The following is a 15,928-nucleotide window of genomic DNA, read 5'->3' as shown; positions in this document are numbered from 1 at the left end:
TTCATTATGAGATTCAGAGATTTGGTCTGTTACTTGCTAACCTCTGTTATGGTGGACACCACCTTGACTGGTTGCATCACAGACTACGAAGGGGTCTCCAATGCATGGGATTGCACAAGGATGTACAGGGTTGTAGACTCAACCTACTACATCACAGGAACATTTCTCCCCACCACTGAGGACATCTTCAAGAGGTGGTGCCTCAAGAAGGCATTATCTGTTACTAAGAAGCCTCACGACCTGGAACATAGCATTTTTTCATTTTTACTACCATCACAGAGAAGGTGCAAGAGCCTGAAGACCCATTCAGAAATAGCTTCTTCCCTCTGCCATCAGATTTCTGAATGGTCCATGGCACTACCTCATTATTCCTTTCTTCTTTTGCACTATTCATTTATTTTGTAATTTATTTTGTTATTGCACATTACTGCTGCTGCAAAACACCAAATTTCATATCATATAAGAGAGTGGTAATAAATTTGATTTGGATGCTTATGTATTTACATCTTACATGCATGATCATTTTATGTGAGGATCACTTCAAATGCAAAAGACTTTTGGTCTGATAACCTCACCAACAACACTACGCTGCATTTGTGGGTAGATAAATGGTAAAACCTGGAATGAAATAAAATTTGATGGGAATTTGGGGAGAATAAAATGGGTTAGGGAAGGATTAGTGCAAATGGTCGGTTGATGGTTAGTACAATGCTCATGGGAGCCTGTTTCTTTCTGTATCTTCCTATGACTCAATTATTTCAGTTTCCAATCCAAGCGTTTCCATCAGCTTAACAATATGTCTTAGAAATACAGCTGGAAGTCATTAAGAAGATTTTTTTTTCAATTAACCTAACTGCCAAATTTTCCTGATAAATGCCCTTGTTGATAGTGATGCAAATTTAAAGGATTAACTTTATTATCTTAATTAATATATATTACCTTTGTAAATTGGAGGAAATGCTGAATATGCACAATTCTTGTAATAATCATTGATTTAAAATTTTCCTATTTCAACTTTATATTGATTCAAAACCAATATTAATCTCTTTCTGATCTTTTCTAGTACATCACATTTACTTCCTATATCATTATTTAACTGACAATGTTCATCAACACTGAAAACTTTCAAGTTGGACCTTCACAGAGAACAGTAAGACCCTGGGGAGTGTTATGGACCAGAGGAGTGTAGGAGTATAAGTATACAGTTCCCTGAAAGTAGCGTTGCAAGTTGGGTGGTGAAGAAGACTTTTGACATACTGGCCTTCATCACCTATGGCACTGAGTTTTGACATGAGTATTTTATTTTGCAGTTGTGCAACACATTGGTGAGGCTGCATTTGGAATATTGGAGATTTGGAATACTGTAATACTGGCAGTTTGGAGTTGCACAGTAGAGAGAATCCTGACTAGCTGCTTCATGGTGTGATATGGAAACAGCAATGCCCATGAACGGAAAAGCCTACAAAAGAATTATGGCACATCCCAGTCCATCACAGGCAAAGCCCTCTCCACAAGTTAGCTCATCTACAAGGAGCACTGCCATAAGAAAGCAGCATTCAACATCAAGGACCAGCACCATCCAGGCCATATTCTCTTCTCAAATCTTCAATTGGGTAGGAAGTACAGGAGCCTTAGGTTCCACACTACCAAGTTCAGGAATGGCAATCAGGCTCTTGAACTAACATAGATCACGTAATTTCACTCACCTCAACTCTGAACGAATTTCACAACTTATGAACTGACTTTCAAGGACTCTACAATTGATGTTCTCAGTATTATCAATCAAATTAATTAATTAATCAATCAATCAATCAATTTTTGTGCAGCTTGTCTTCTTTTGCGTGTTAGTTGTTGTTGTTTTTCATTGATTCTGAAACAAGAAAGTCTGCAGATGCTGGAAATTCAAGCAACACACACAAAGTGCTGGAGGAACTCAGCAAGCCAGACAGTATCTATGGAAATGAGTGCCTCCAGCATCTTGTGTGTGTTGCTTTTCATTGATTCTGTTCTATGTTTCAGTTCTACTGTGAACACTAGAAAATGAATCTCAAGGTCACATATGCAGACATATATGTAAACAAGAGAAAATTTGCAGATGTTGTAAATCCAAGCAACACACACAAAATGTTGGAGGAACTCAGGCAGCATCTATGGAAAAGAGTACAGTCGATGTTTCGGACCAAGACCCTGCAGCAAGCTCGACTGGAGGAAAAAAAGATGAGGAGTTAGAGTTAGAAGGTGAAGGAGTCAAAGGGTTAAAATTTACTTAAAAATTTAGTTAAAAAGTACAGAAAATGTTTGGACACTTCTTTCCAGTATTTTTCAAGACACGGACATGTCAAAAACATATAGATTAGTGAAGCCTCTCCATTGTTACATTTATCACAATAGGGAGGTATATCCAGATAAAAATGAGATAGCTTGATATGGACATGTGGACCCTGTGGTCCCTTTGAGTGCTTTGTTTGGTATTGTTGGAGAAAAAGGCAAAACTTTGGAGAGATCTGATTTGCATATTTTGGCTTTTATTTCTCTTATAGCTAGGAGGGCTGCGTTGCTTAAATGGAAGGATGTTGCTCCGCCTACTCACGCTCAATGGTTACGTGATGTTATGTCATGCTTAAATTTAGAGAAGATCCATTCTTCAAATTCTGATTCTAACCAAGATTTTCAAACATTGTGGGGACCATTTCTGAACTATTTTCAAAACCTTTGATTTGGTGTTGAAGTACAGATGTTGGCTAATAACATAAATCATTATGTGATAAGGATCTTTTTCCATCTTCCTTTACCAAACAGCTTCGATCTTGGTAGTGGGTTTAGATTCTTTTTTTATAGTAAAATTATTACAATTCAAATTACATTTAATTAATGTACGTGTTTGATTATGAATATAGGGTACTACGATTACAAGTGTGATTTAAATATAATGTATTCGGTACTATTCTATCTTCTTTTTGATTCATATTATATACAGTTGGCCTTCCTTATCCACGAGTTCCGCATGTGCGAATTCAACCAACCGCGAATCAAGAAAACCCTTCCAGCACTTGTTGTTCAAACATGTACAAACTTCTTTTTCCTTGCCATTATTCCCTAAACAATGCAGAATAATAACTACTTTCCATTGCATTTATATTCTATTAAGTATTATAAGTAATCTAGAGATTATTAAAGTATACGTGAGGATGTGCGTAGGTTATCGTGGATCGGGATCGAAAAAAGTTGTAAGTTCTCTTACTAAGTAAGTCGGAACAGGTACATCTGGTATTATTTAGTGTCAGTTAGACAAACGTTTGTATTAGTATATAGTATATATTTTACCTTTCTATGTATATAAAACACTTAAGAACGTATGTTTCAGCACCAGGCTCGGGAACAGAAATTCCCGAGTTCAATCCAGTGACAGATCACTCCCGAGCACGCTCTCCATCTGTGCTTGGTTGATGTGGAGGATCAGAAACCCAAAACCCAATAATTAAACCACTGTGTTGCTTGGTAATAACTGTAGCTTTCATTGGGGCAGGGCTTTGCTCACTTTATCCTTTAAAATTGTTCTGAGCGTTGACCGACTGTAGCCTAATGCTTTTCCAATGACCAACGGTGTTTCACCTCTTTCTGATTGCTTTATTATTTCCACTTTATTTTCAACCATGATCGTGGTTATTTTCGTGAACAGAAACACTGCGGATTCAGAGCTCCGCCATCGGGTCCTAATGTCCACCGCACTGAGATAGGTTAAATAAGGTTTGGGGTTCCACTGGGTCCTAAGGTCCACCGGATTGAGACAGGTTGAATAAGGGACTTGAGCATCCGCCTTTTTTTGGTATCCGCGAGAGGTCCTGGAACCAATCCCTTGAGGATAAGGAGGGCCGACTGTAACCTCATGTACTCTATGTGAACATTAATAAAAATATTGAAAAAGAAAAAAATAGTAAAAGAAGTTTGAGGGAGGAGAGAGAGAAACAGAAGGTGATAGGTAAAACCAGGAGGTGGAGGGAAAGGGGGTGAAGTAAAGAGCTGGGAAGTTGATTGGTGAGAGAGATACAGAGCTGGAGAAGGGCGAATCTACAAACATATTTGGAGAGGACAGAGTGCCATGGAAGAAAGAAAAGGGGGAGGAGCACTAGAGGAGGAGATGGTAATGCCCCTCCCCCAACTTCACCATTCCCCATCTCCCTTTTCCTCTCTCACCTTATCTCCTTGCCTGCCCATCGCCTTCACAGCTCTTTACTCCTCCCCCCATGGTTTTACCTATCACCTTGTTTATTTCCCTCTCCCACCTTCCTAACTCTGGCTCCTCATCTTTTTTTCACCAGTCCTACTGAAGAGACTCAGCCCAAAATGTCTACTCTTTTCCAAAGATGCTGCCTGGCCTGCTCAGTTCCTTCAGCATTTTGTGTGTATGTGACATATATATACTCTGATCATGAATTCACTTTGAACTTTGAATATTGTATTCAGTTTTGGTCACCCTGCTATAGGAAAGATCCCATTAAGCTAGAAAGAGTGCAGAAAAATATCTACAACAATGTTGCCAGGATTCAAGGAACTGAATTATCGATAGGATCTCAACAGGCTAATATCAATGATGTGTAGAAAGATGTGGGGTGATCTCATAAAGATGTATAATATCAAGAGGGGCATAGATAGGGTGAATTTACACAGTCTTTTTACCAAAGTTGGGTACCAAAGAATGAGAGGGCACAGGTTTAGGATGAGAGGGGAGAGATTTAATAGGATATATGGACTGAGCTGCCAGTGGAAATGGTTAGAGGCATGTGTGTTAACATTTAAATTGAACTTGGACAGGCACATGAATAGAAAGGTTTTGAGGGATATGGGTCAAATGCCAACTCCAGGGCACAGTAAACATCATTGCTTGGACAGATGGGTAACAGTGTGAGTACACTGATGCATCAGCTCTGTGCTGGTTGTAGGGCACTGACCAACTGCCCCTTTGACAACTCTTACCTGGTGAGCCTGCCTCTCCCCTTCAGATGACTGAAGACTCTGCTCCAAAGTGGCTACCCGCTCAGCTAGGGCCTTCTTCTCTCTCTCTGCGCGTTTATTGGTCTCTTCTTGCAGCACCAGCGCAGTCTGAGCATTGCTCAACCGTCCTTCCAATCCACGCTTCCCTTTGAAACAAAGTAAGGAAACTGAGAGTCTGGAACTTCAGAGGCAAAGTGCCAAGATACAAGTCTCCTGCCATCCAGCTGTTCCACCTCAGATATCTACCATAGGAGTTATGGACTAAGGGGTGAAGGTTGTTAAACATCTCCATCCCATTCCATGATTGAACTAAACCATTGCTCTTCCTTTGACCTGGCTCACGTACTTTACCTCTGAGCCCGCACGCCTTGATCCCTTCCAAATCTGCATCATTAAATAGCTGGACCGAGAGCAATTTTCAAACCTTGCGACCAGCATCGGAAAGCACGAGTGAAACATCAGGATTAATATGGGTGGGTGCCCACTGGTCAGCATGGGCGCAATGGGTCATATGGTCCTTTTCCACGCTGTGTGGCAGTGTCAATGAAAACAAGAATGCAGGATAATTAGGCATGTTAATAAGGAATGACATTGGTTCAAAAGGTCAGGATGATGGAACTAAGTAAGAACAAGAAACACTGATGGGAACAGCTAATAAACAACAGACACTCTCCTCAAGAGAAGCTCGTAGGAGAGGTACGGGAGACTAATACTTATAAAGATAGGTAAATCAAACTGCTTGTTAGAAAAACAAATTCATAAATTGTATTTGGTTCATTTAAACACTAGATCATGGAGGAAACGAAAGGGCAGGTTATTTCATACCCCACTGTGAGCAATGAGACAGGGTTAGTTAATCATGTGATAAGGGATCCCAAAAGGGAAAGTGATCACAATTTTATATAGTTTTGAATTGTTTGAGGATAATACTTAACATCTTTCCAGCATTTTCTGTTTTTATTTTAGATTCTCAGAATCTGTAGTTACTTTTATTTTCATTTAGGACAAACATACATTTGAAAAATAAATTCATCATTGGAGAAGAGACCCTTCTCAGGGTAACTGAAGATGTTGAGGATAGTATTAGGTTAAAAGATTACATTAGTTTAGATTACAATGGTTCAAGTAAGTGTAGGGTTATTTTTTAGAAACCATCAAACATGAGCAAAAAGAATGATACAGAGGGATGGGGTAAATAAGAGTAGGTTACTGATTGTGGACTTCAGAAAAGGGAGGATGAAGGAACACAAACCAGTCCTCATCAAGGGATTAGAAGTGGAAAGGGTGAACAATTTCAAGTTTCTGGGTGTCAACATCTCTGCGGATCTATCCTGGGCCCAGTATATCAATGCAGTTATGAAGAAGGCACAGCAGTGATTATATTTCATTTTGAGGAGATTTGGTATGTCTGCAAAGACACTACCAATTTCCACCAATGCACCATGCAGAGCATTCTAACTGTTTGTATCATCGTCTGGTATAGGGAGAGTGGGTGGCACTGCAAAGAATGGAAGTAAGCTGCAGAGAACCATGAACACAAGTCAGCTCCATCATGACCTCCCTAGCATCCAGGGCATCTTCAACGAGTCATGCCTCAAATAGGCAGCATCCATCATTAAGGACCCCATCATCCCAGGATATGCCTTCTTCTCATTGCTACCATCAGGAAGGAGGTACAGGAGCCTGGAGGCACACACACAATGATTCTTCCCTTCTGCTATCCAATTTCTGAATGGACAATGAACCCATGAACACTACATCACTACTGTCTTTTTTTTTGCATTATTTATTTAATTAATAAATAAGTGTGTGCATGTATGTGTGTGTGTGTGTACATATATATATATATATATATATATATATATTATACACATATACACTTAGTGAAATTCACAATTTTCTCTATTATTATTCATTGCAATGTACTGCTGCTGCAACAACAACAGATTTCACGTTTGTCGATTATATTAAATCCAATTCTGATTCTGATGAATTATCAAAATAATTAAAGCTGCAACAACTGTGGAAAAAGAACATCAAAGGAAAAAATAGAACATTAATAGTAAAGGAAGTAAAAAACTAAACAGGAATGAGAATGGCACAAGATGCCAATGGTTCATATTAGTCTTCTCTGTAGAACTAGTAGAAAACTAATAAATTAACAAGAGTAAGGGACTTGATATCAGTAAAGAGTATGTAACAGAGAAATTAATAGGATTAAAAATTGACAAATGATCCAATGACCAACATGCTAGGGTCAGAAGAAGGACAACAAAAGTGATTGCTTTAAAAGTAATCATTGAAAAAATCTGTAAAGATTCCTGTGGGCTGGAGAATAGGAAAATTGTCACTTTCAAGAATGGTTAGAGATAGTTTAAGCAACTATAGACCAGTCATCTCACATCAGCCTTTGAAGAAGTGCTGCTGCTCGCTACTAAAAGGATGTTAACAAGACACAGCTAAAGTCAATTAATTAGATAATGGTTTCATTAAAGGGAAATCATGTTTTCCAAAACTGATTGGGTTTTATTTTATGATATAATTAGCAGGATATCATTGAATGAGTAATATCTAGATTTTCTTGTTTGATAAATAACAGTGGGATTGGCAATAATAAATTAGTATAGTTAAGAATCAGAAGCACACATGTAATGCTCCAGAAGGTTTCACTGCTAATGTAATGGCCTCTCTGTAATGTTTCACTGCTAATGTAATGGTTTCTCTGTAGCAGCAGTGCTCATGCTATGACTAGAGATAACAGGGGCTTTGGAATGTGCACCATCTAATGAGAGGTGTGTTGTTTCTTCTTGTGCGTCTGAGAGAAGGTATTTGTGAGCTTTTTGTTGGTGAGAGATGAAGGGAGAAGATACAAGTGGAGAGAGTCGGTAGAATGCTGGATGGAGTGGACTTGAAGTGAGAGTCCATCAGTCGACGACTTTCAGAGGAGGCCGATGGGGAGCGAATGGATGGACAACCATGAGCTCCAATATGCACATCAGACTGTTATATAAAAAATGGGCCCTTTTTCTTTACTAACCCTATAGTTAGATTAAGAACTATAAAGCTCAATTGTTTAATTGTACAGTGTCTGTTTGATATTTTGCGGTACTGATTTGTAACTGGGCAACACATCATGCAGCATCCATACAAATGAGATTTCTCAGTTTGGCTGGGTCAGAGGCAGTCTTCCCCTAGACAATGCATGCTGGCCGACCCTGAGGGTTACAATTGTGGGGGCTCATCCGGGATTGATTCGTATGAGGTTGTGCGATTGCCCTGAGCATTGAACCAGTGGGTTGTGTGCTGGCATGGATGCTGCCGGGGTATGCCTCTGCGGGGTTACAGTTAACTAATGTTTGCATGTTGAATAGGGTGGATATTTGTACTCCAGATGAATTGTTAATTCCACTTTTGAGTACTGTTAAAGTGTTGGGAAAGCCACGATTGCAGGATGGAGGTTTGATAAAATGACAGGCTCAGACCTTGTTTTAGCACTGATGTAATGGCGGTGGAACTGCCCACTGCTATCGGTGCCTTGGGGAGGCACGGCCATGGCCTGGCCTTACTGTCAGTGAGGAGAGAAGTATAGCGGAGCGAGCCGAATCATGTGTCGAGCTTCCCGTAGCTGGGAGCAGAGACTTCAAAGACAGGATTCTATCATTTTGGAGGAGTGAAGGGAAGGAGTGGTCGGATTTGGAATATCTAATTAGTCCCTGTCCCCTAGAGAAGAGTGAGAGTTCTGAGCCATTACCTCTCCGGTGAATAAGTGGTCCAGTTCACAGACAGAGGGCCCCCACTGGAAGCTAAGAATATTCTCTGGAATATCGCCCACTCCCGAGGGGGAAGAGGGGTATGAGACTTGGGTGGGGCAGGCCTCTCAGTTGCCAGATGAGTGGCAGTGCTCTGATGATATAAAGTGACAGAGATTGGTTGGGAGTTTGAGGGGATTGGCTGCTGAAGTGACGAGAGTTATGAAAACACAGCAACCCCTAGCCAACACTGCCAATTATCTGGGAGCATTGGAGAACACCGTTGGCGTGACAGGGAGCCCAGTGAAGCTCATGACGGTGTTTCAGAACATGCAGCAGGAGAAACGGGGAGAAGCTTTCTGCTTACATTTTCTGGCTTGAGAGGCAGCTAAGTTGCTTGTGGCGCAGAGGGATCATTCAGGCAGCTGAGAATGGACTAGATAGCCAAGGGCGCCCAGTCCCAGGGCGTGATTTCTTGGGGTCTCCAACTGTCTTGTAAGAGGCACCCCACTGCCTCTTCTGTTGAGCTGATTAGAGAGGTATGTGAGGAGGAGAACATGTTGGAAGTGTGGGAGGGCTCTCTCAGCAGGGTACAGTCCTCGGTAGTAGCCCTGGGTGGTGGAATGACCATGGCTAACCCAACCCGAGGGATGGTAAAGGAGATCGTGGCAGACTTGAGACCCGAGATGTCCTGGGTGTTAAAAGTGGGACTGATGGAGAGGGGGATCCCCTAAGGGGACGGACTATACAGTGGGCTGTGAGTGGCCGGGGTTCCATGATATGGGGAGAGGCGGGTATTATTTGTTATACTGTGGTGACGAGGGACACTTCAGGCAGGAGTGTGAATGGTCGGAAGCCCCTCGGAGAGTGAGCCCCTGGGTACCTAAGCAGAGAGAGACATCGGGAAACTTAGAGGAGACCCAGTGAGGGAACGGCCTGGTGTCTCTGGGGGAACATGTTCCCAGCAATATACCAAGGAACTCCCAAAAGCGAAAGGACCTATTTCTGAATACTTAGTGGGTCCATGCTCCAGTGTGTTGCTACGGATAGAGGGTAGTATTTCCATACTCGACACTGGGTCGCAGGTCATGTTGTACCATTTGTTTTATAACCGGTATCTGAAGCATTTACCACTGACACCATTCAGGGCACTGGAGATCTGGGGGCTTAGTGCTGGTGATTATCCATATGATGGATACTTGTCAGTGAAGCTGGAGTCCTCAGAGGCCAACGTGGGAGTGTCTGGTGCTGGTTTGTCCGGACCCCATTGAGAAGGGTGGTTTTTCAATTCTGGTGGGGACCAACACCCCTCTTGTGAAGAGGCTCATGGGGGCCTGCAAGGAGAAGACTGATGAGAGCTTTCTGGGAACATTGTCCGTGCACCCAGTGTTTCGAGCTGCTTTTGAGGAAATGTGTGGCTGCACTGGGCCAAATACCGAATTTAGACGAGGGACTGCATGGTTCACCCATCGAAACCAATTGTGTTATGGCCCAGGGAAGTAGCGAGAGTGATGGAGTCTGCTAAGTTTTCTGGTGCCTAAGAGTGAGACCCTCTTGGTGAATGCTTTGGAAGACCATGAGGTTGAGTCAGGATTTCTGGCTGGGGTACTGATGAGGCGGAAACCCTGGGTCATATAGGTGGGCAGGATGGCAGTGATTGTCAGGAACACTACGAAGAGGGAGGTCAACTTCAAGCAGGGGATGCCCTTGGCGCATCTGTTCCTGGTGACGGTCATGTCTAGTGTCCTTGTAAGACAAGCCGGGGAGAAACTATTGGACAAAAGAGGGAAGTTGCCTGCTGAGTTATTCAACTTCTGGAACTCTCCAGTTCCTGCTAGTGGGAAGAGGAGATTGGTAGAGAAGATGTTGAAGCTGATAGTGTCTTTTCCACTGACGAGTTTGATATAGGTTGTTCCGAGAGCACTTGTCACACTATTCGGGTGACTGAGGACACCCTGTTCAGAGAGAGGTCAAGGATACTGTCCCCTGCCAAGGTGGAGGACATTCGGCAGCATTTGTGTAAGTTGAAGGAAGCTGGGATTATCACCAAGTCCTGAAGCCTCTATGCATCCTCAATAGCAGTGGCCACAAAGAAGAATAGGAAGGTACAGATGTGTGTGGACTATAAGACTCTGAACAGGTGTACCGCCCCCAACCAGTATACAATCCCGAGGATTGAAGACGTGCTGGCCTGTCTGAGTGGTGCAAAATGGTTCAGTGTTCTAGACTTGAGAGTGGATATTACCAGATCCCCATGAGTGAGTGCGACAAAGAGAAGATGGCATTTAAATGTCCCCTGGGATTCAGGGGATGTCCCGGGGCATTTTGGGAGCCCCTGCAAACTTCCAACAGATCATGGAGAAGATGGTGGGGGATATGAATTTACTTGAGGTAGTGGTGTATCTGGATGCCCTCATTAGTGTTTGGGTCCACTTTGGAAGAACATGAAATGAGGCTACAGAAGGTGCTGGGCCGCCTGAAAGATGAAGGATTAAAACATTCCCTGGACAAGTGCTAATGTCTGTTAGCTATATTGGGCACATAGTCTCACGGATGGTGTAGCTACAGATCTGGCTAAGAGAGAGGTAGTGACCACTTGGCCAAGACCTCAGACTGTGAGCTCTCTGCATTCATTCCTCGAGTTCAGCACTTTGTGAAGGGCTACGTGAAAGTGAGTCACCTGTTGAATCAGCTTCTGTGTGGTTACCCTCCCTTAGTGAAGGAAGGGAGGGGGATAAAAGGGAAAATAGGGAGGGTGGAGGGTATCTTAGCCCGTCAGAGCCCTTTGGACTGAGGTGGGATGCAAAACGTGAAGAGGTCTTCCAGTTGCTGAAGGAACTGCTGACCCAGGCGCTGATTGCCGTATGAAATGCACACCAATTCCAGCTGAGAGGGTTTAGGGGCATCCTGTATCAGGATCAGGGCACCAGTTTGAGACCTGTTGTGTTTGTCAGCCAGAAAAACTATCCCACACACAAATTGGAGTTTCTGGCTTTGAAATGGGTGGTGGTGGATAAGCTGAGTGACTACCTCTGTGGAGTCAAGTTTGAGGTGAGGACGGACAACAACCCCCTAACTTATATCCTGACCTTGGCACAACTGGATGCCACAGGCCATCAGTGGTTGGCAGCATAGTTTGCCTATGATTTCAGCCTGAAGTACAGACCATGGAGCCGGAACATTGATGCAGATGCTTTGTCCCGATGGGCACATGATGGACTGGACAGGAACGAGGAGTGGGAAAGCTTTCCTGCCCCGTGTCAGTTTGCCATCACTATGACAGCAGAGGCAAAAGAGAGGCATGATCGAGCAGCGGATCAATTGGGAGCTTCAGATGGGATCAATTGATGATGCCATTCCACAAGTTGACTGTAACCTGACTATCCTGAAAACAAGTCAGTTACCAGAATTGAGGCCTTTGGAAGTGGCAGCTGCTCAGCGAGATAACACGGGCATTGGCAAGAATTGGTTAGTGGTCAAAAGGGGAGATATGGCTCAGGCGGTGAAGATGAAACATACAGTGGTACCTCCATTACTGAGAGAAAGGCATCGGTTTGAGTTGAGGAACCAGGTCACGTTACCTTTAGACTGACCTCGGCCTTGCCAGCTGGTTCTGCTGGAGAAGTATCAGAGGATTGCATTGAAGTCACTTCAGATGATTCTGGACATTTGGGGGTTGAAAGGACTGATGGGTGTTACTGGCCCCATATGAAGCTGGAGGTCGAAAAATACTGCAAGTCATGCATTCGATGCATACGGAGGAAGACACTGCCTACGCGTGCAGCTCCTTTGACCCATTTGCAGAGTGTGGGGCCCTTGGACATGGTCTGTTTGGATTTCCTGTCAATAGAACCCAATGCCGACAACACGGCAAATATCTTAGTCATCACAGAACACTACACCAGATCTGCGCAGGCTTCTCCTACCAAGGACTAGAGGGCGTCCACAGTGGCTGAAGTGTAATGGGAGAAGTATTTAATTTATTATGGCCATCCCAGGTGGATACATAGTGGTCAGGGATGGGATTTTGAGAACAGGCTCATCCATGAGTTACTGGGCACGCTTGGAGTCGAGAAGTCGAGAACCATGCCCTATCATCCACAGGGTGATCCCCAGTTGGAGGGGTTTCATTAGAACTTGATAGACATGCTCGGGACCCCGGAGATCAGCAAGAAGAGCAGGTGGAGTCAACATATTGGACATCTGGTCCAGTTACAACTGTACCCAAATTAAGCTACTGGGTACCCACCGTACTGTCTGATGTTTGGGCGTGAGGCGCGGTTGCACATCGACCTTTGTTTTGGGACTGATGAGGGCGACCTACCACTGAAGACTTATCTGAAGTATGTGTCTGATATGAGAAGGAAACTGAAAAGGGCTTATGAATTAGCTGAGGTCGCAGCTGCCAAGCAGAATCAAGGAAATAAGAAGTGGTAGGATCAAAAGGTGAGGTCCTCCCAACTCCCACTGGGAGACCGAGTCCTCATAAGGAATTTGGAGCTACCTGGGAAGCATAAGCTGGTTGATCACTGGGCGGCTACACCCTGTGTAGTGGAGAGTCAGATGGCAAACCTGCTAGTTTTTCAGGTGAAACCAGAGGATGGAAATGGGCCGGTCAAGATTCTTCATCGGAACCATTTTCTGCCTCTGGGACAAGAGGCGCAGGTAGACCCAGAGCCCGACCTGAAGCCTACACCTAGTAAGAGGACTCTGCGGAGATGTGGGGTGACTGCAGGGCCAACAGCAGCAGAGTTTAACCCGGCTCCCACCCTTGAGAGGGATATTGATTCGGAGATGAGGACCTGGATGTGTGGTATATGCTACCTTTTGCTAACTCCCCATTGACTGAGGAAGATACTGATTCAGGTGAAATTGGTGGGTGGAGGGTCTATCTGTGAATAGCCTAGGTTGCAGCGTGACCCTGCAAACAATGAAGTGGGGCTTGGGTCCAAGTTGCAGGTGAGCATGAGTGTTAGGCTGGGGGAGGCCTCACCAGGTAGACCATAAGTATCCCCAGTAGTGTTAGAACCTGAAGAATTAGGTGAGGGGGTGTGGAGGTCTCAGAGAATTAGACCACTGGATAGGCTGGCCTATGTAGCAATGGGGTAACAGAGTGTGGCCCCTCCTGTTTTGGGGAGCTATGCCACTGCCTTTTACACCTGGGTTGGACTGTGTGTTTTGTAGGAAGGGTTGGCAAATTATCTCAACATCATGAGGACATGACTAAATTTGGCGGGGTGAGAGTGTAATGCTCTGTAAGGTTTCTCTGTAATGTTTCACTGCTAATGTAATGGTTTCTCTGTAGAAGCAGTGTTTGTACTATGACTAGAGATAACGGGGGCTTTAGAATGTGTGCCATCCAATGAGAGGCATGTCATTTCTTCTTGTGTGTCTGAGAGAAGGTATTCGTGGTCTTTTGTCCGCAAGAGATGAAGGGAGAAGTTGCAAGTGGAGAGAGTCGGTAGACTGCAGGACTGAGTGGACTTGGAGCAAGGGTTCGAGAGTTGACGACGCTCGGAAGAGTTTGATGGGGAACAACTGGGCGGAACCGTGAGCTTCAATTTGCATGTTAGACTGCTTCATTAATATGCACCCTTTTTCTTCTCATTTTCTTTACTAACCCTATAGTCAGATTAAGAATTATAAAGCTCATTTGTTTAGTTGCATAAGGTGTCTGTCTGACATTTTGCAGAGCAAATTCGTAACCCGGCAACACATCACGCAGCATCCACACAAACAAGATTTCTCAGTTTGGCTGGGCTGGAGGCTGTCTTTCCCTAAACAAACACATGCGGGCCGAACCTGAAGGTTACACACATAAATTAGTCTTTTTAAGCTTGGCAGACAAATATTTTTGTAGTACAGAGGATCAGTAGAATGCCCAACTGTAATGACAGATGAAAGGGCAGTGTCATTTATCCAGGCTTGCAAGTGAGTAGCTACAATTTAACTGAACAGCACAAGGATAACAAATTGAGTATAATATGGGGAAATATGTGATTTAGCTTGGGTCAGAAGACTTGAAAACAAAATACTTATTAAATGACAAATAAAAAGAAAATGTTGGTTCATGGAAGGGGTCAGATGTAGTGTGCAGTGGCACACAAAATGCTGCAAGTTAACGTGGAAATAAAGCAAGTGATAAATACGACAAGCAGCATGTTGGCCTTTGTTACAACTGGCGTGTTGTGTTTTGTTTCATTTGTGTTGGAATACAAAGATTCAGATTCAGATTGATTCATCATGTGTACATCGAAACATGCAAGGAACTGCGTTGCTTGTGTTAACAACCAACACAACACACATTCTGGTGCCAACAAAGTAAGGATATTACACTGTAATTATACACACATTTGAGTACTGTAGGCCATTTTGATGGTCTCTATAGAATATACCCTTAGGATGATGCAATGCAGATTCACTGGGTTAATTTATGGGATACTGCTGTACAGAGGACTAGCCAATACTCCCAGGAATTTAAAGAGAGAAAGATAACTCTTGTGGAAGCACATATGTTTCTGTAAAGGGAATTATAAGGGAAGTAAGAAACTTCTCTGCTCTGAACAAGGATCATTTTGTCATAAAGTGGGGCATTGGGAATGGACCCAAATGCAGGACACAGACACTGAAGTACTAGGAACAGGACGGGACAAAACTAAAGGATGGGACAGGTCGCAGACTAGGCTAGGGAAGCAGGACCAGGATGAGGGATTGGGAACAAGGAGCCTGAGTGTGGACTCCAAGCCCGAGACTGGACAAGGACCCAGAACCTGGGTCTTGACTCAGGCTCGGACTCCAGACCAGGTGAAGATGTGATGAAGCCTGGATTCTTGGAGCTGGAGGCTTGAGGCTGGGGTCTTGAGGCTTGCATAACTCGGAGGCTGGAGCTTGGAGGCAGACTAGGAACTGTACATAGACATAGAGCTGGGACTTCTCCTTCGACAAGCCGGGACTCAACTTTCACTCCACACCAAGGTGGGGCATGTCTATCCATCGGGTAATGGCAGAACAGCCTGACATCCCACAGAGGAGAAGACAAGACAAGACAGATTCCCCCCACAGGGCAAAGGCAGAACAGCCTGACTTACCCCACGGGGCGAGGACAGGAAGAGACAAACACTGAAGAACAACAGACAGTTCCACCTCTGCATCGGGGTTGCTCCGAGTCACAGTCACAGCCGGCAACC

At 43.9% G+C, this 15,928-nt stretch overlaps 2 protein-coding genes across 4 annotated transcripts in view; one reads left to right on the top strand and one right to left on the bottom strand.

The window, feature by feature from the left end:
• Positions 1-15,928, bottom strand: part of crocc2 (ciliary rootlet coiled-coil, rootletin family member 2) — a 356,976-nt gene that overhangs the window by 77,583 nt on the left and 263,465 nt on the right. For all 3 annotated transcript variants that reach the window (XM_059950227.1, XM_059950236.1, XM_059950243.1), the window contains exon 30: positions 4,975-5,138. In XM_059950227.1, the coding sequence (XP_059806210.1) occupies positions 4,975-5,138 (164 nt within the window). The remainder of the gene's footprint in view (positions 1-4,974; positions 5,139-15,928) is intronic.
• The window catches only part of LOC132381077 (uncharacterized), a 244,472-nt gene that overhangs the window by 225,320 nt on the left and 3,224 nt on the right, over positions 1-15,928 (top strand). The gene's annotated exons all lie outside the window — the stretch shown is intronic.

This window comes from Hypanus sabinus, chromosome 2, assembly GCF_030144855.1.
Source record: "Hypanus sabinus isolate sHypSab1 chromosome 2, sHypSab1.hap1, whole genome shotgun sequence".
NCBI classification, from domain to species: Eukaryota; Metazoa; Chordata; class Chondrichthyes; order Myliobatiformes; family Dasyatidae; genus Hypanus; species Hypanus sabinus.
This window is presented reverse-complemented; position numbering and strand designations above follow the sequence as displayed.